The sequence below is a fragment of the Rhinopithecus roxellana genome, chromosome 11 (assembly GCF_007565055.1).
Source record: "Rhinopithecus roxellana isolate Shanxi Qingling chromosome 11, ASM756505v1, whole genome shotgun sequence".
Lineage (NCBI taxonomy): Eukaryota > Metazoa > Chordata > Mammalia > Primates > Cercopithecidae > Rhinopithecus > Rhinopithecus roxellana.
In genome coordinates this window covers 80,688,754-80,709,996 of record NC_044559.1, presented here as the reverse complement: position 1 = coordinate 80,709,996, position 21,243 = coordinate 80,688,754, and the positions used below count along the sequence as shown (strand labels likewise).

General features: G+C 36.3%; 1 protein-coding gene across 8 annotated transcripts in view; it reads left to right on the top strand.

The window, feature by feature from the left end:
* EXOC6 (exocyst complex component 6) overlaps positions 1-21,243 on the top strand; it is a 224,817-nt gene that overhangs the window by 111,108 nt on the left and 92,466 nt on the right. For all 8 annotated transcript variants that reach the window (XM_010381327.2, XM_010381328.2, XM_030940528.1 and 5 more), the window contains 3 exons: positions 210-321; positions 1,154-1,288; positions 19,276-19,455. In XM_010381327.2, coding sequence (XP_010379629.1) covers positions 210-321; positions 1,154-1,288; positions 19,276-19,455 — 427 coding nt within the window. The remainder of the gene's footprint in view (positions 1-209; positions 322-1,153; positions 1,289-19,275; positions 19,456-21,243) is intronic.

The following is a 21,243-nucleotide window of genomic DNA, read 5'->3' as shown; positions in this document are numbered from 1 at the left end:
TATGGAAAATGTCCCTTTTGCAAAGTTAAATTGAAGTTTGTGATTTAATAAATATGGGTCATTGTAGTTTATTTAAAGATATAAATTAATGACTTGGGGAAAATTATTTTAGTAAATTGTGTTAAATTATTTAGGATGTTAACTAACCATATTCATTATTTTTTATTAAAGTTTGTAGAAAGTTTAATAATATTAGTCTTTCTGTTTAGCTCAACAGAAATAGATGATATGCTTAGAAAATCAACAAATCTGCTGCTGACCAGAACTTTGAGTAGCTGTTTACTGAACCTTATTAGAAAACCTCATATAGGTTTGACAGAGGTAGGTTAAAAAGACACATATAGTGAAATGTTTCATTGTATGAAACAATTATTTTAAATTATTACTGAACATCATTCTGTAAAACTAGCTTCCTGTTTTAAGTGTATTAATGTAAGCAGATTTGTTTTCAAAATGAAAATACCCAGTGTAAATTCCAGAAATGTGAGGACGCCAGGCACAGTGGCTCACGCCTCTAATCTGAGAGCTTTGGGAGGCCAAGGCAGGAGGTTTGCTTGAGGTCAAGAGTTTGAGACCAGCCTGGGCAATATAGTGAGACCCTGTCTCTACAAAAAATGAAGAATATTAACCAGACGTGGTAGTGTGCAACTATATTCCTAGCTACTCTGGACTTGAGCTCAGGAGGTTGAGGCTGCAGTGAGTTACAATCATACCACTGTAGTACACAGCCTGGGTGACAGCAAGACCCTGTCTCTGGAAGAAAAAAAAAAGTGAGGGAAAAGGGTTCATATGGGGAATGGTAGATAAAGATGTTAGAACATCTGTTTAGATTTCTGATTGCCAGACTACAGGAAAAGCCAAAATCCTAATTTTTTACTTGCTAAATGTTTAAGATTTGAAACATACTATGAAAAGTTATTTTAAAATAACTGGCAGTTAGATTCTTGATGTGTGTATGTATATATATATGTATGTATATAAATTCATAAGCAGTATTTGCAGCAGGCTTTTAAAATCAGATAGTTGTATCCTATAATGCTGTAGTTACGTAGATATGGTACAGTTGCTGGAAGTAATAATCCTATTTTTAAAAATTAGGTGATTTTACATACATGTAATCTGTATTTTACTGGATATATCTTGTGTTTTCTAGCTGGTGCAAATCATCATAAACACAACACACCTGGAACAAGCATGTAAATATCTTGAGGACTTTATAACTAACATTACAAATATTTCTCAAGAAACTGTTCATACTACAAGACTTTATGGACTTTCTACTTTTAAGGTATGTAAAAATTTGACCAAAAGTTTTCATTTCAGTCACTGTAAGCAAACGTTAAGAAATTAAAGACTGGCCAGGCGTGGTGGCTCAAGCCTGTAATCCCAGCACTTTGGGAGGCCGAGACGGGCGGATCACGAGGTCAGGAGATCGAGACCATCCTGGCTAACACAGTGAAACCCCGTCTCTGCTAAAAACTACAAAAAACTAGCCGGTCAAGGTGGCGGCGCCTGTAGTCCCAGCTACCTGGGAGGCTGAGGCAGGAGAATGGCGTGAACCCGGGAGGCGGAGCTTGCAGTGAGCTGAGATCCGGCCACAGCACTCCAGCCTGGGTGACAGAGCGAGACTCTGTCTCAAAAAAAAACAAAAAAAGAAAAAAAAAAATTAAAGACTGTTCTTATTATATGCAAGATCTACTGTATTCCTAAAAATTAAGAATAGAGGTAATCGTTTTCAACAATGAGCAGATAAATGTAAGTTTCTTTTTGGCACCGTAAACGTCTTATTAGCATGGAGAAAAGTATACATATTTTCTACAATGTATTACGCTTTGTTCATGTTTTGATGATTTATAGTAGTGCTGAATAGGTCTAACTGAATTAATATTTCACAGTTTAAAAATTAATTCTATATGAGTGTTTATGTTTGAAAATTTTAAATGTAAGACAAATTAAATAAGGATAGATTTGTTTCCATCCTTGATTGGTTCTGATCTGAAGAAAAATAAGTATTATTACATGTCATTGAAGTCCTGCCTGTTTTGTGGATGGGAAGATTTCTGTTTGAATAATATACAGGATATACTGAGGATTAATTCACAGTTGTTTTAGGTAGAATGTAAGATTAAATAATTTCATAAGCTATTTTATTATTTTGTTGATTTGGAGTCATAGATGAGACACTGGCTTAGTCTAGTGTATATAAATCCCCTTGCATTGAATATCTTGTTAAACTAATGATAAACCATGTACTGATCACTTATCTGTAAAATGGGCTTGCTAATTCAACCTTATAGCGCTTTCTAAAAGTTTCCTGTTAAAAAGAATTCTCTTTAACTACTTTTGTTATATTATCAATCACCCCCAAGATTTTGTTGTAATAACTTGCATTTTTAAAAATGAATGTACTGGCTGGGCGCCGTGGCTCACGCCTGTAATCCCAGCACTTTGGGAGGCTGAGGCTGGCGGATCACGAGGTCAGGAGATTGAGACCATCCTGGCTAACACAGTGAAAGCCCGTCTCTACTAAAAATACAAAAAATTAGCGGGCACCTGTAGTCCCAGCTACTCTGGAGGCTGAGGCAGGAGAATGGCATGAACCCGGGAGGCGGAGCTTGCGTTGAGCGGACATCATGCCACTGCACTCCAGCCTGGGCGGCAAAACGAGACTCCATCTCAAAAAAAGAAACAAAAAAAGAATGTTCTTGTATTTAAAAATAACTAATTTAATGTTAACATTTAACCATACTTTGAAAGTGTGAAGTCCACAAACAACCCTGGAATGCTAGAATTATCTGCTTGGCCCCCAAATATTATGCTCCTCTGATGCCTCTTGAGCTAATGTAGTAATTTCAATACATAAGACACAAATGCAGAATGATATCTGAATCAGCAGACTTACAAGATTAGTTATTAAAACTTAGAAGCCTAAAAAAGCAGGTATTCATTTATTCAGATAATATAGTACAGTGATTAAATTCATATACTCTGAAGTTAGGTTGCTCTGTGGTTTTGGGCAAGTTCTTTAATGTAAGTGATCCCAAGTTTCTTTATCTATAAAATTAGAGTAACAGTACAGTACCTACCTCATGTGATTATTATGAGGAGTAAAGAAGATTCTTAGCACAGAACCATTCACTGTATATAAATCATGCTCTGAGCACTCTGTTTAGACTCTGAGAATACAAAAATGTATCCCTGCCCTCAAGAAGCTCAGAGGAGGAAAAAAATAAAAGACACTTAACAATATGGTATGGTAAGTGTGGTAATATAGGGGGAGACGCCACAAGTTTTTAGTCACTTACTTATCCAAGGACAAATTGATTCTTAGCTTTTATGTTAGATTTTACATAATGCCTCTACTTTCTCTTCATTGTTCTCTCTGTCCTTACATCCATGTGTTACTCATACTCTGTCAAGAAGGGATTTCTCAGGCTTAGAATTGTAGGCATATTTAACTGTCAACATTACATTTAATATGCTTACCCAGTACTCTCTGATTAAAACATGAATTACCTTAGCATCTTGTGTTTCTAGGGATCTTAAAGTAATTTTCTTATCGGTTATAAGCCAAAGAACCAAAGATACTGGAACACAATGCTCTTAGATTAGGGGATCTTGGAACTGTATTTCTCAAAATCTGCCTGTTGGGAAAGAATGTTCAGAAATGTTAACTCTGGTTCATCATTCCAGAGTTGAAACCACAACTATCATTGCATACTCCTTGGTGGATTTACTTGGAAATCAAGTTCTGCTCTGTAAATAGCAAAGCATCTTTGTTTTTTGTTGTTTATTTGTGCATTTTGTTTTCACACAGAACTCAGTAAATGCTTTTCTGTTTTCTAATATGTGAGCAAGAGCTGTTTTCATCTTAATATTTGAAGGTCAAGTATTTTTCAGTTCTATCTTTTGGTCTGTTTCAAGAGGAATTTGTCTCAAAATGTGATAAGGGGAAGCACTTCAACAGGAAGGATTGTTAAATCAATATTAAAGTGAATTACTGAGGGACACTGGGGAATTTCCATTCACAGTGAATAGTCTGTTACCTCTTTCACAGAAACGATTGAAGTACAATCTTGACTGTAGACATTTGATTGGATTATTTAGCCTATAAGCCTGATTTTTTTTCAGTTCAGTGACCCTAGAAAACATATTTCTATTTGATTGCTTAATGATTCTGGAAACAAGCACTTAATGATACCTATACCTCCATTTGCTTCCCTTCCAAAAACTACATATGCACACACAAACTGCCTCATCTTGTGTCATATATATTTAGATTATGAAATAGTGTATAGACAGTTTTGTTAGCTTGTTTGCTAACTCTGTAAGTGACATAAAAGAGGTTCAATAAGTAGTTCCTACCCTCAAGCAATACCTCAGCTTTTTGAAAGTAACTCAGACCCAAATAGAGAGCTACTTAAAGCTAATATAAGACTTCTCCTAACTGGAAAAATTTGCATCAGTATAGAGGAAAAAAATGGAAATACCATTCCCTTTCTAACTTGTGTGGTAGAGAAATAGTCCAGTTCTTTCTCTTTGGCATCAGGGATCTTTAACTTGACTCCAAGGAGCTCTTCCAGCCTGCTACTCTGAAGACTTTTCTTTTGAGTCCTGGCAGTAATTGCAACTATCAATGCCTAGAAGAAATGCACTTCTGATTCTTTTTCTAACTTGCCTTTTTTTCTTTTTGTCTGCTAATGACTCTGTAGCAAAGCTTTTCAGGATTGTGGCTGAAGTGACAGTAGTAAATTGTCTTTAAGGGCTTGAAATTCTCTTCCTATGGAGCAAGGACATGGTACATGTCAGTTCTTCCCAACTTGATCTACAGATTTAATGTATTCCCTGTTAATATCCCAGCAAGTTTTTCTGTGGATGTTGACAAAGTGATCTTTAACTTTATATGGAGACAGAAGACCCAGAAGAACCAACAGAGTATTGAAGAAGAACAAAGTTGGAGGACTGATACTACCCATCTTCAAGACTTTCTATACAGCTGTAGTAATGAGGCCAGGTGCCGTGGCTGACACCTGTAATCCCAGCACTTTGGGAGGCCGAGGTGGGCAGATCATGAGGTCAAGAGATCAAGACCATCCTGGCCAACATGGTGTAACCCTGTCTCGACTAAAAATACAAAAATTAGCTGGGTGTGGTGGTGTGCACATGTAATCCCAGCTACTTGGGAGGCCGAGGCAGGAGAATCGCTTGAACCTGGGAGGCAGAGGTTGCAGTGAGCCGAGATCGTACCACTGCACTCCAGCCTGGCGACAGAGTGAAACTCCGTCTCAAAAACAAAACAAAACAAAACAAAACAAAGTTGTACTAATGAATAAGATGTGGTATTGGACAAACAACAGACAAATAGATTAATGGAACAGATTAAAGACCCCAGAAATAGACCCACATAAATACAGTCAACTGAATTTTGACAAAGGAGCAAAGGTAATAAAATGTAGCAAAGATAGTTTTTTCAACAAATAGTGCTGGAACAACTGGACATCCACATGCAGAAAAATGAATCTAGGCCAGACCTTACACCCTTCACAAAAACTTGACTCAAAATATTTCACAGATCTATATGTAAAATGTGAAATGATAAAACCCCTAGAAGATTACATAGGAGAAAATCTAGATGACCTTGGGTGGGGCAATGACTTTTTAGTCTTGATTGTTCCCCAAAGGAACAATCCATGATAGAAATCATTGATAAACTGAACTTCATTAAAACTTTAGACTTTTATTCTATGAAAGACTGTGTCAACAGAATGAGAAGACAAGCCACAGAACTGGGAGAAAATATTTGCAAAAGACTTACCTGGTAAAGAACTCTTGTCCAAAATACACAAATAACTCTTAAAACTCAACAAGAAGAAAATGAACTATTGATTTTAAAATGGCCCAAAGATCTTAACATATACCTCAGCAAAGAAGATACAGAGATGCCAGATAAGCATATGAAAAGATGTTCCATATATATATATCATAAGGGAAATGCAAATTAATACAGCAGTGAGATACCACTATACACCTATTAGAGTGGCCAAAATTCAGAACAATGACAGCATCAAACGCTGACAAGGATGTGGAGCAACAGAAGCTCTTACTCATTGCTGGTGGAAATGCAAAATGCTACAGCCTCCTTGGAAGACCGTTTGGCAGCTTCTTATAAAGTGAAACACAGTCTTACCGTATGATGCAGCAATTGTGCTTCTTGGTATTTATCCCAAGGAGTTGAAAGCTTAGGTTCATCCAAAAACTTGCACATGGATGTTTATAGCAGCTTTATTCATAATTGCCCAAACTTGGAAGCATCCAAAATGTCCTTCTGTAGGTGAATGTATAAATAAACCCTGGTATATCTGGACAGTGGAATATTATTAAGTACTAAAAGGAAATGAGCTATCTAGCCATTGATATGGATGAAACTTAAATGCATATTATTAAGTGAAAGGAGCCAATCTGAAAAGGCTACATATTGTATGATTGCAACTGTGTGACATTCTGGAAAAGAGAAAACTATGGAGACAATAAAAAAATTAATGGTAGCCAGGGGTGAGGGAGTGGTGGAGGGATAAATAAGTGAAACTCAGAGGATGTTTAGGGCAGTGAAACTGTTGCTCTAGAAGTATATAATTGTGTATACATGCATCAAAACCCATAGAATGTAAAACACTATGAGTGAATCCAGTGTACACTGTGGACTTTGGAATTTGTGGGGTATGTAGTAAATCTCTGTAGTTTCTGTTCAGTTTTGCTGTTAACCTAAAACTACTCTAAAAATCATCTATTTAAATTGCAAAAGAAAGGTGAACACACTTGTAACTATGAGATGAAGAAATAAAGCATTACTAGCACTGTAGAAGCCTTCCTCATTCCTCTCCTTTGTCACTATCTCTTTTCCTCTCAGTACTGACTTTTAACGGCACAGAGTAGTTTTGCCTGTTTCTGAGTTCTATTTAAATGGAATCACACAGAGTGCTTGTTTTTGTGTTTCTGACTTCTTTTACTCAGCATGACTTGGGGTATTTCATTTGTGTTGCTGTATGTAGCTGTAGTTTATTTATTTTGAATTCAGTATGGTATTCCATGATAGAATTTACTACACCTTATTTATTAGTGTGTGAACTGTAGCACTTTTGGCTGTTTAGAAACTTTTCTTTTGCTTTCTTCCTGGTTATTGACTGGATACGTGACCTCTTTCTGAGATGTTACTGTATGGGTAAAATATAATTTATGTTTATTTAATTTTTATTTGTAAAGATACAAATTCAGAAACTGGCATAAACATTTAGAACTAATGAGGTATTATCGGCAGTTTAAAAATTTTTCATTTTAATTAAAATGTTATGTTGTTTTATAAATGTAAAGTTGATTAATTGCTTTGTGAAGGCACTTGCAAAATTTCGCCTTGACTGATTAATTGCATGTCAGCTTCTGATTACTTATATGCTTTTTTATTGATGGAGTGTTCCTTTGTAAAATTCCTTGTATTGTGTATGCAATTTGATTGCCATTTTAAAAAGGCAATGTATATGACATTTATTTCTTTTGTCATCCTTTACCACCAACTTCTTCTTTTCTGGTCTTCCCCCATTAGAGAGGACTGTATAAAGCAGTTTTATGCTTACAGCTGATTTAATACATTTGAATAACATAAAATCCTAAAATGTAAATTAGAAAACAACCAAAAGCAAAAGCAGATTGAATAACAAATATATATGGAATAGAATGAGTAATTAGATCCCTTTGTAAATAGAAGAGAAAAGTAAATAAGGGACATGCTACTTTGCCAAAAACATGAAAGGTAACAGGAAAAATAAAAACATTTTTTCAGTTCTGTAAACAAAAGAGGAGGATCAACAAAATGTAGAGACCTCAATCCTCATAGATAAGAGTGCTCAGCTTTCTGTTTTTTTTTTTTTTTAAATATCATCAGTAATCAGTTAATTATAGCAAATGCCACTTACAAAGATCATGGAAAGCAGAAATAGAGTATGGAGAGAAATGGTTGAGGACTACTTTAAAAAGCTATTTATATCAGATGATTTGCAAACCTGATGACAAACAACCACTTAAGGAGTGGCAGATGCTACCACAAAGCCATTAGTCATTATTTGTGAACACTTTTGAGGTACAAAAGCCCCTGAAAAATAGAAAGGTAAACATGTAGCACCCACTTTTTAAAAAGGAAAAGAAGATAACTTAGGTAATTGCAGAATTAGAGAAGTATTTAGTTTACAGTGACCTGTGACAATCTCAGATAATCCAAAGACTGGATTTTGAATTATTCCAGACACTGAGTATAGCTCAAAACCCATATATCCTTCTACAAGTGAGGTAATTAGCAGGTGGCTCTATGAGAGATTTAGGTTATTCTAGGATAGGCTACTTTGATAAAGAACAAGAAATGAAATATTTTGTCTTGTCTAAAGTAAGGCTTTAATTATGTCCCAAAAGATAGTCCTGTAAACAAAGCAGTCATTCTTTAGATGGTTCTGTCTAAACTGAGTGTCATTTTTCACTTGGGGGTGTATGTTAAATGATGTTTATTGAGCAAAAATGTATATATAATGTAATGTAAAAATGTTAAAATATATATATATATGTTTTTTTGTTTGTTTGTTTGTTTTTGAGACAGGGTCCCACTCTGTCATCCAGGTTGGAGTGCAGTGACTTGACCATGGCTCACTGCAGTCTCGACTTCCTGGGCTCAAGCGATCCTCCCACCTAGGCCTCCCAAATAGCTAGGACTACAGGCCCATGCTACCACCCTGGCTGATTAAAAAAAAATGTTTTGTAGAGACCGGGTCTCACTGTGTTGCCCAGGCTGGTCTCGAACTCCTGGACTCAAGCAGTCGTCTTGCTTCAGCCTCCCAAAGTGCTGGGATTACAAGTGTGAGCCACTGTCAGGCCCCAAAATGTATTTGTGTGGTACTGTGCTAATTGCTGAGGGGAAGATGTGGAATGTTTCTTGACCACTAGGATTCTTTTAATCTAGAAAAGCAGATAACTACAAACAAATAACAACAGTGTGTAATAGTAGATGAATTTGGTCCTGTAGACATGTTTCATTTGGTTTTGTGGTTTTTCTAAATGTTTTGAATTTGCATACCCTTAGATGAGACTTAAACTCTATAATGATCCTGCCTATGGTAAATACCCTGCCTGCCATACTCATTCTTGTTACCTGCCTGGAGCCTGAAGGCATTTAAGTATTTGTATCAGTTTGGAGCATGGGTAAGATTTTAATCAGCAGAGATGAGGAGAAGGAAGAATTGGTATAAACCAACGCACAGAAGGCAGATAGCTGAAGTTATATTCAGACATTCAGACAATGACCCAGAAGATGAATATAAAATCATATTTATTCATCTTATGTTAATAAGGATGCTTATTTTTGTTTTAAAATAATGTTTGGTTTACATGTGTTTTGAATGTATATTCTGGGGGAAAATGTAATTTCTTCCAGAAGCAGTTAGTGTCAGTGTCCTTCACTTAAATTTCGATCTTCAGCTGTGTCTGGGGCATAGCTTTACCTGATACTTCACCTTGCATTATCTAACTCTGTAAGAAGTACTTTGGATTTCCCTCTGAAAATTGTTTTTGATATAATTAACATAACTCTTACAGTAACCTATCTTTGTAATAGAACATTTAGTATACTATTTATTATCTGCCTACTTTAGAACTATGATATTATTAATCTCTGACTTATAGTCCGTGATGACTGTATTTCTTTTTACAAAGAGCAATTTTTTTTTTTTTTAATCATGGTTCACTGCAGCCTTGATCTCCTGGGCTCAAGTCATCTTCCCACTTCAGCCTCCCGAGTAGCTGGGATTACAGGTGCGCACCATCTTACCTGGCCAATTTTTTAAAATGTATTTTTTGTAGAGATAGAGTCTCACCATGTTGCCCCTGTTAGTCTCAAATTCCTGGGCTTAAGTGATCCTCCTGCCTCAGGCTCCCAAAGTGTTGGGATTATAGGCAAGAGCCACTGTACCCAGTAAGATAATCTTTTAGAGAGATTTCTAGAACTTTATGATACTTCAGTTCTTGTAATTGATACAAGCTTTTCATGGCTTTTAACTTTTGATTTCTTAGTTCATTATGGAGCAGATCTTGAGCTTTGTTTTACCCAGAGTATTGATCAAAAATCTGTGATTTGCATGATTTGCATGTGTATAAGGCACAATACATATCCTAAAGCCTAATACTATTTTTTTAAAAAAAATCACAGTAATATCATATAATGAAAAATCCTGATGAATAGTAGCCACGTGAATTAGTGCTTTTTGCTAATTTAATGAGAAGCATAGCAAGCAAATCCCCTTTTTTGGGGTTGATTTTAAGTACTAAATGTAAAGAAAATAAATAATAAACAAGAATATAAAAAATAAAACAACTTCTTTTGATTGCCACATTGACATCTAAAATAAATAATGGAAATTATATATATATTTAAAAATTTTAATTTATTAACTGACTTCTCTGCCCATTTTATTATACCTTTTCCTTCATCATAACTAAATACTATTAATAAATTACATTGGTTAGTCTTGTTTACTTTTTCCCTTCTGCATTAGTAGTGACATTGGATAATGAGTTGGATGCTATATGCAGTGTAACTAACATTAGAAATTTTTAGGTCAAGATAATGGATTATTGGAATTTTGTTTATTAGAGCAGGAAGAAGTTAAGTAGGGAGGACACCTTTATGGTGATAGCTCCAACTTTATCTCTTGACTACATATTTGAAGCCCATAAAAATATAGATGTATTCCCCTTGCTCTAAATAAGCAAAATTAAATGTAACTTTTTTCTTAAATATTGAATAAATGTTTCTATTAAGATAGTTGTATTAATCAGGGTTATTAACAGAAAATTGACAGGAACTGATGGAAAAACCAACTCAAACTTTCTTAAACAATAAAGGAAAAATTATTGGCCAGTGACACTGAGATGTCCAAAGATAGGGCACTGCTGCTCAGTAGATGTCACCATGGACCCAGCGTCTCTCCATCTTTTAACTCTGCTTCATGCAATTTTGGCCTTATCATCAGACTACTTATAGTGGCCCAGCAGTTCCCAGCAGCTCTAGGCTCTCTCAGTCTGGTAGCAAAATGCCTGGTCACAGTCCCAAACCTCACATTGTCGTGTCCTGTCATCTAAAGGAGGAGAAACTGTCTCCCTTCACTAGCTGCTATATAATTTTTTTGTAAGAGGATGGGACTGGTAATTGACTTAAATTTAGCAAGACCCGTCCTTGGAGCTAGATATAGGTTCAGTCTCACCCAAATGAGATAGCTGTGAATGGGGGCAGAGTAATTTTCCAAAACATATTTGGGAATTATTCCAGGAAGGGGAATGGACGATATACAGTAAATCGTAGATGTTTACTAAAATCTTTAGCTATTACTACTTAGCTTTTATTCAGAGCATACATGTTTATGCTCCAGGAGGTCTAGGTGGAATTTGTGCATGTGTATGTTTTAAAAAGTTCCTCAGGTGGGTTCTGTTGCACACCTATGGTTGGGAACCACTCATAGTATATTTAATTCTTACACATTGAAAATTTTTTTTAAAGTTGTCTCAAATTATGCTAGATACATTTCTGCCTCCAGAGGGCACTATTTCCTTAACAAACAAAGGAAGAATTAATTACTTTGTTTATAAACTGAATCTTTACATTTTATTTAAGAGTTAGCTGATATGCTAACTGACTTCTTAGAATGTCAAGAGTTGATAATGCTCTTTACCTTCTGGTAAGGTCATAAGGATTGAGACTATTCTGGGTTCAACTGTAGAACTCCCCAAGAAGTTCTAACTAATTTCCTTAGCAATCACTAAATCGCTAGTAATCATTGGTAATCATCTCTTAGGAATGTCTTACCAAATAATTCAGTGCATTCCTACGTATAACTACAGGAAAAGTTACATTGAAAGCCTTTTCTATCTCTTCTTTCTATCCTTGCTCCCATTTCTTTAAAAAGAAAATGTAGTGAGTCAGTTCATGCAGCTATAAAGATCAGACACATATGTTTTCTAATGATTATATTTGCCTGAATTACAAAATAAGCAGAATTCTTAGATCTTAGAAAAGTCCTTTCAAGTGTTGACTTTAATCATATTCCTGCTCGGGAGTACTGTCTGAAATTTTTCTTTGACACAGTACAGCCCGTGATTCCCTGACATAGATTTATTTGCTTCCTATTATAGCCCGTGGAAAGCATTAATAAACTTTCAAAAATATTAGGTACCCTTCCCCGAAAGTTTTTTAACATCTTGAGAAAAGGTTATTTTAACTTAGATATTTTATGGGAAAAGTGGAACCTGCTCGTGGTGTCACCTCAGAAACATAGACTTACCAACAAAGTTCTAGTGACAATAATAAAAAGCAATACATCAATTTTTATGTTTTCCCTTTTATTTTTGCTTAGTTTATTTTAGACAGTAGTGTTTTCTGAACCACTTTTTCACTTAACGTGGTCTAGAAAGCATGTAATTATAATTATTTCACGTGATGGTGTGAATGGTTTTGTCATCATTTTAAATTTTCTTCTTTCAGATAAAAATAGTGTTTTTTCCCTCATGACTTAAAAATTTCTAGATATTTGGTCTCTACCACCCCATCAACTTTTGGTTAATATTTCAATTGTCCCGTATTGCTTTTTAAATCTAGGAAAATGTGAACTAACATCTTCTTTTTTTATTTTAATAAAGTTCTATAAAGTAAAAAAAATTAAAGCTGGATTTAAATTTGGGTTTTAATAAAATAGCCAGTTTTATGTCAATCTAAAGTTTAACTAAGTACTTTAGCTCTGTAAGTTTGGAGGAGGGGAGCTTCTTGAAACTGTCTTTTAAAATCTTATTATGCATCTCCTTCTCTTCCTGCCTATATTAGAGGCATCCCAAAAAAGCAAAAGAAATCATAAATAACGGTCTGAGTGCAGATAGGAAATGCAGCGGAAGATAGAAGCAATCAGATTCTCAATTTTCTTTGCCCGGTGATAGAAGGGAAGCAGGTTGAGTATTTATGAGATGATTGTACATAGTTCTGAGGCTTAGGGTTCTCTTTTCCAGCTGCCTCCTGGAATTACTGCCTGTCTTCAGTTGTATAGTGACCTATATTCATCTGCTTAGATTCAGTAAAAGTAGTGAGACATGAATGAGGGAACTGATTATGAACACTGGGGCAAAATGGTAAATAAATATTTTTATATTGCTTTGAGAAAATTCTCTTACAAATGATGTCATTAAGGTATGTTATGTTGTAGTTCTGTAGGTCATAAGCATTTACCATCTTAGGTACCTGCCCCTAATGTTAAAGAAGTTAAAGAGAAGTAGGTGTTACTGCCATGAATTATACATATTAAATATGACACCCCTTTTCACTGATTAGTGTTTCACTTTTTTTTTTTTTTTTTTTTTTAAAGACAAGGTCTTGCTCTGTCACCCAGGCTGGAGTGCAGTGGCGCAATCATAGCTCACTGCAGCTTCAAACTCCTGGGCTCAAGCGATCCTCCCACCTCAGTCTCCTGAGTAGCTAGGACTATAGGCACAAGTCACCATGACCAGCTAAATTTTTTATTTTTTGGTAGAGACAGAGTCTCACTATGTTGCCCAGGCAGTTCTTTAACTCCTGGCCTCAAGTGATCCTCCTGCTGCAGCCTCCCAAACTGCTGGAATTATAGGCATGAACCACTGTGCCGAGCCAAGTTTTACATTAAAAAAATCCTGTTAATGTTCAACACCCAATTTTTGCTCTCTTACATAAAAATAACTACACTAAGTTAAGCCAACTTGGGCAATTTGGAAGGCTTGGAATTCTGATATATTAATAGTCTCCATACAGTTCTTTTAGTAAGACATTTATTGAGCATTACTCGGTATAAAACACAAGTAAGTGTAGGAAAACTAATTTGTTTTAGCCACTTCTGGGTGCTAAGTACTGTTAGATACTTTGTATTAATTATAGACGCTTGTGTAATGATCAAAACAGCCCTGTGAGATGGGGATGATTCTCATTTCATAGGTAAGACATTAAGTTAATTTGCTTGAGATGTAAAGATAAGTGAAATAGTGGCAATCAGATGCCTTCCCATTTCCCCAAACCCTTTTTGTTTTTTTCTGTTAAGTGAATGAAAGTACTAACCCATCTTCTTTATGAGCCATTCCTTTGTTATGCATTATTAGCAGGAATGGTGATTTTTTAAATGGCTACAAATTCCTTGACACTTCTCTTATTGAGAAGTGGGGATCTGTATCCCCTTATCTTGATCTGGGCAGACTTGTGACAGCTTTGACCAAGAGAGTACAGTAAAAATCATTTGAGACTTTAGACTTCTGAGGCTAGGACCTAAAAGGCAATGTGTTATTGCCTTTATTTCAAGCATGGAACACACATGCTTGGAGCCCTGTGCTGCCATGTAAGAAGCCCAGTTACTCTTTAGCCACTTGAGTGCTTTGAGGAAACACTAAAGTGCTTGGCTTTGAGGCAGCCAAGCAACATGGAAAGGCTACCCATCCCCGGTGCCAGACATAAGAGTGAGGAAGCCTCCAGATGATTCTAATCCCCAGCTGTTGAGTCTTATTGCCAGCCTTCAAGTCTTTTCCAGCTGAGGTCACAGATACTGTAGTACAAAGTCATCTCCACTATTTCCTGACCCATAGAACCCGTGAGTGTAACAAAATGTTTGTTATTTTAAGCCACTAACTCAAAAATAGTAACTGGAACAGCCACCACGTAAATACGTCTTCTAGATTCCTATTTTTCCATATCACCACGTTGCTTTTCCTCCATGAAACCCTCTTTCTAGCCAACATGATCTCTTCTTATTTGGTATTTTTACTATACATATAGTTAGTATTAATTTTTGCATATTTATTCATTCTATGATTATTGTATTTTCATTCTTTTATTTTTATTTATTTATTTTTTTGAGTTGGAGTCTCACTCTGTTGCCCAGGCTGGAGTGCAGTGGTGCGATCTCAGCTCACTGGAACCTCTGCCTCCCGGGTTCAAGCAATTCTCATGCCTCAGCCTTCTGAGTAGCTGGGATTAAAGGTGTGCACCACCAAGCCTGGCTAATTTTTGTATTTTTAGTAGAGACGGGGTTTCACTATGTTGGCCAGGCTGGTCTCGAACTTCTGACATCAGGTGATCCACTCGCCTCAGCATCCCAAAGAATTGGGATTACAAGTGTGAGCCACTGCGCGTGAGCGATTATTGTATTTTCTATCCTTATCTAGATTTTCTATCCTCAACTAGATTATAAACTTTTTTCAAGACAGGGGTGATTTCCTTTATTCATTTAACAAGTGCTCATCTACTGCTTACTATGTGCCAAGCACTGTTCTCAGTGCTAGGGATACATCAGTGAATGAAAACAGACACATACTTCCTGCCTTCTTTCCATATCCATGGGTTCCCCCTCTTGGATTCAGCCTATCGTGGATCAAAAATATTTGGAAGAAAAGATGCTTGGTGCATCTGTACTGAACATGTACAGACTTCTTTTTCTTGTCATTATACCCTAAACAATACAGTGTGACAACTATTTACATAGCATTTACATTGTATTAGGTGTTATAAGTACTCAAGAGATTATTTAAAGTATACAGGAGGATGTGTGTAGATTATATGCAAATACCACACCATTTTACATAAAGGACTTCAGCATCTGCAGATTTTGGTATCCAAGGGAGATCCTGGAGCCAGTCTCTTACCAGAGGATGACAGTATAAGTAACTATTTTGAGTCAGAGCTCATCTTGCTACTACCATGTTTAATAGTGCTTCATTAAAATTTCAATTCATTATCATTAACATTAACTTATCTTAAATATCTGTTTTATCTAAAGTAAATGTTTATTTTAACTTTTTTCTGTATTTGAGGGGAGGCTGTGTTGAACTCAGTGCCTCTCCTTAATGTCAGCTTTATGTTGGACCACTGAACGGCAGAGAAGAAATAATCTTGGAATTCTTGTTCTAATCCTACTTAGAAACCAGGCATGCAGAGAGAAAGATGTCTGTCAGTAGTTGGTTTTCCCCAGCCCACCATGGCAGTGAGTAGTAAGTGGTTAATGTGAAAATTGGAGAGGAAGCCAAAGAAGTGTTAAAATGTGGAAATGGTACATTTTGATTATACACTTCAGAATAATGTGTGGTCTGCTCTTGTTGAGTGGAGTGTTCAATAGATGTCTGTTAGGTCCAGTTTATTTATATTGTGAATCAAGTCTTCTGGTTTTTCTGCCTGCTCAAATCTGCTGTTGAACTCCTTTAGTGATTTTTTTTTTCTTTTTTCTTTTTCTTTTTTTTTTTGAGATGGAGTCTAGCTCTAGTGCCCAGGCTGGAGTGAAGTGGTGCAATCTCGTCTCACTGCAAGCTCCACCTCCTGGGTTCACGCCATTCTCCTGTCTCAGCCTCCCGAGTAGCTGGGACTACAGGCACACACCTGGCTAATTTTTTTGTATTTTTAGTAGAGATGGGGTTTCACCGTGTTAGCCAGAATGGTCTCCATCTCCTGACCTCGTGATCCACCCGCCTCAGCCTCCCAAAGTGCTGGGATAGTGAGCCACTGTGCCTGGCCTAGTGATTTTTTTTTCACTTCACTTATTGTACTTTTTTTTTTCTTTTTTTGAGATGAAGTCTCACTCTGTCACCCAGGCTGCAGTGCAGTGGCACCATCTTGGCTCACTGTAACCTCCGCCTCCCAGGTTCAAGTGATTCTTCTGCCTCAGCCTCCCAAGTAGCTGGGATTACAGGCACCCACTGCCACGTCTGGCTAATTTTTTGTATTTTTAGTAGAGATGGGGTTTCACCATGTTGGCTAGGCTGGTCTCGAAATCTTGACCTCAGGTAATCCACCTGCCTCGGTTTCCCAAAGTGCTGGGATTACAGGCGTCACTTATTGTACTTTTTAATAATTTATATTTATATTCCCTATTTGTTGATGTATTCTCATAATTTTCTTTTAGTTCTTTAGATATGGTTTCCTTTTGTTCTTAAATTTTTGTCCTATAAGTTCAACATCTGAGCTGCCTCACAGTTTCTGTTGGTTGCTTTTTTTCCTGTGTATGGGTCATATTTTGTTTCTTTGCATAACTTGCCATTTTTTGTTGATAACTGGACATTTAAAATAATGTAAGATGGCAACTTTGGAAGTTCTCTCCTCTCCCAAGGGTTTGTTGTTTCTCCCATTTGTTGTTTGTTTTGTGACCTTTCTGAATTAAATCTGTAAGTCTGTGTTCTTTGTCATATGTGGCCATTGAAGTCTTTGCTTGGTTAGGTTAGTGGTCAGCTAGTGATTGGATACAGATTTGCTTAAAAGCCTGGAACCTGTGAGTCCCCTAGTCTTTGCCAAAGGGCTCTGTGTACATGTTGGGGTATGTCTTAAACACTGAGATAGGAAGTTAATAATTCTGCTTTGGCTTTTACTTCCTGCTTGCACATGATACCAGTGGGCTGGGGGAGGTCCCCAAATGCTGCTGGGACCTCAATCCCAGCCAGTGTCCAGGCTCTTGACACTGTTGTGAGAAGGAATTCAAGGATGAATCAGAAAATAGTAAAAGTATGGAGACTTAATTGCAAAACAAAATACACATTCAAGAAAGGGGAGTGCAGGCACACTTAGAGTGAGTGAGTCATGCGCAAGGGGGAGTGGGGCTGCTACCTTTATGAGTTTCTTTAACCAAGGGATGAAATATTCATGATGATTCCTGGAAAAAGATGGAATTTTTTTTTTACTGTGGTGCCACCCATTTTTACATCAAATATGAGTGTTCCTAAAACTGTCATGGCACTGATGGGTATGTGATTGAGTATGTTATGAGTGTACATTGAGTCCTGGGTGAAACAGGTTACATCTAGCACCATGTTGAGTCTAGTCAGTCTTAGCATGGTTTACACCCTGTTTTTCAGGGTCTTATCAGCCCATAGCTTCTGCAGCTATTTTCAACAGTTTCCTTTGGCTAGTCACATAAAACTGCTGCCTAGAATTTCCTTTTCTCCTGTCGCTACCTTGTATTATTTCTGTCTTGCACAGAGCTTCAAGGTCAGCCATACATGAGAGCTTAGAGCCTTCTTAGGTCTTTCCCAAGTGTGTACACAGCCCTATTTATGTATGTGGCCTTTTAGATTCCCAGGAATCTGTTAGAGCTTTTCAAAGTCATCTGTGGACATTTTATTTCCCAATTTTTCCTTTTAAGCCCTTTGGTTGACCTATTGTTTGTTCCAGCTATTACCTACCATCTCAGGCATCCTCCATGTTAAACTTATTGCCTCTTATTGTTTTTGATAACTGCCCCCTGGGGAAAAGGCTTTTTGTACTAGGCAGTCCTGATTCAGGTCAAATAAAGACATCCCTGTAAACAGGCATGGAGTCTTACAGGGAACCACCAGATAGGTCAAATAATGATAATTCTCTGAGAATGTGGCTTTGAAGGTTCTGCAGTTCTGTTCTGTCTGCTTTGATGGCTGGCAAGCTGTAGATTTCCACCAGAGTTTTAGAATGTTGTCTTTCGAAAGTACTGTAGAGCTGGAACAGAGGAAGAATAATGGAAATAGGGCACATTAAAATGCTACAAAGCTAATTTTTCTACCAATATTCAGCTGTTTTTCTTGAATAAATGATGTCTATATTTCTGCAAGTTTTGAGGTAATTTTCAGAGTTCTGAAAAGGTTGATTTTTATAATTTTTGATAAGTTTTCTGGTTACTTTTATGAATGAGAAAATGTTCGGAGATCCTCCCTCTGCTATTTTTGCTGGCATCACTCCTGTTGTTTCTTTCTCCTCAGAGAAATTAACTATCTCCATCTCTTTCTCTTCTGCCTCCACCCGTTCTTAAACTCAAAGCACTGGCAGATACTCCATTTCTTCTGTGATAGTCCAACTTAATTGCTCTCAGTGAATCAGAGGTTAGATAGAGGTGGTCTTCTGTGTTCTTGGCAACTTCCATTTTTCCACTTCTGTTTCTTCTAAGGGTCCTCTTAGAGTTGTAAGAACAAGTCAGGAATTAATATCTCATAAAGTATTCTATCACATAAAGACAAAAAAGGTGATACATTGGAAAGGAACTAAGAAAAGATGTGATATCCAGTCAAATAAATAGAGTACTGCCAGAAAACAACAACAACAACAACAGTTTTCCTGGACTTTGAATAAATGACTAAAATATTTAACCAAAGGTAAATGTAAAATAATATCTAGAATTGTAAGAACACTTGTTTTATTATCTGTTTCTTATCTTTTGTTGTTATTTTGTCCCTTGTCAGGATGCTCGACATGCAGCAGAAGGAGAAATATATACCAAACTGAATCAAAAAATTGATGAATTTGTTCAGCTTGCTGATTATGACTGGACAATGTCTGAGCCAGATGGAAGAGCTAGTGGTTATTTAATGGACCTTATAAATTTTTTGAGAAGCATCTTTCAAGTGTTTACTCATTTGCCTGTAAGTATAAAAATTTTCAAAAATTGTTTTATGTTTGCTTACTAAAGTATATTTTAGAATTTAGTTTGAGGTTTACTTGCTTAAACCAACTTCTTGGAGTGCATGTTTCTTTTTCCATTATTATAAATCCATTTACAAGAAATTATAACTTAGCCAAATTGTTTGAAATTTTAATTTATTTTATTTTTAACCAAAATAACTGTAACTCTTTTTCCACCAAAGCCAAGGCAAAACCCTGAAACTGACAATACAGACTTAAATAGAAATAATCTCTAACAGAAATAATTTTCATAGAGTCAACATAATTAATGACTTTTCCAGTTAGAAAGGACCAAGAAATTACTGGCTGTTTTTGAGCCAAGAGAGTAAAAGTAAAACTGGAGCATTGTTCTATCCTGGCACGTAGTCATAGCACATCTACATTTTGGACAGTTGGTTGATGAAACGTTAAAAAAAAAAAAAATACAGCAAGGACATTTGGGTATAAAGAAGCTGAAATGTTAGATTCTTCAGTTGAGGACTGCAAAGACTAAAGATATGGTGGGATGAACATACTCTTATTAGGTATATCCAGAAATAATAAAACTGTTAAAACATGAATGCAATAGTTTTATACAAAAAATATAGGAAGAAATTTTCTCAACCTTTTTATCTTATGATACGATATAGCTGAACACAAGAATAAAGTGTTTAACCCATTTATGCTGGAGGTTACAAATTATTTTGTGTGAAAAATCAGACCTTGGAGATGACTTTGAGCAGTGTGATATAAATAACTCCCACCAGCTTAGCGTTCCAATAATGGAATGCTAGGCTTAAATGGGTTAATCTGGAACCTACACAGCTGCCCCCAGCAACCCTCTCCCTGCTTGGAATGAGGGGGAAAAAGGTAATTTTCCTCATCCTTTAGTCTTTCCCCATCAGAAACTGCTTCAAAGAACCAACTGGCGAAGTTGAGGGAAGGTGTTGCTAAGAAAAATTAATGGAAGACTATTTTAAAGAGATTGTCATCATGGATCTGGGCCAGAGAATTTTAGAAGCGTACCCAGGGATGATACTGTATTCCCAAATGCTGTCTTTGAACTGAAAAAGGCAATCTGTAAATATAGTTAATTTTTGTATCAATGAATTTCTATAGAAGTGTTTTTTATATAGTTTATACTAAATAATTGTTAAAGTAATTTGAATTCACCTTGTCAGTATAAATCTCCATGCTTCTAGACAAAAGCAATCCCCAAGAACAAACACATGCAGATGCTTGCTGACACACACACACACACACACACACACACACACACACACACACACACACAGTTTTATGTTTTAATATCTGTGTCATGTATTGCTTTGAGGTGATGGGTAGGAATTTTGTACATAAATGGAATAGGATTAAGAGAGATTATATGTTAGATATGTTTGGGGTAAAAGTCTCACCTTCCAAGGTCACCTTCTAGGCTGACATCCTAGAGGAAATCCTGGTTTTTCATAAGACATATTCTGGTGACATTGAGAGAAATAGACTCCTGATCTAACTAGATCACTCATCTATCTATTATGACATTTTGTATGACTTTAACTGAGTCTTCATATGCAATTTTGGATTTTTATGTCATCTAACATAGATTTTTCTATAAAGGAAATAAAGTTTTATACAGTGTAGACCAATAAATTCAACTATAAATACAAGGCATAACCATATAAAAAGAAAATAATAGTTTACATCTAAGAAAAAAGAAAAGTGGGCTGGGTGCATTGGCTCACACCTGTAATCCCAGCACTTTGGGAGGC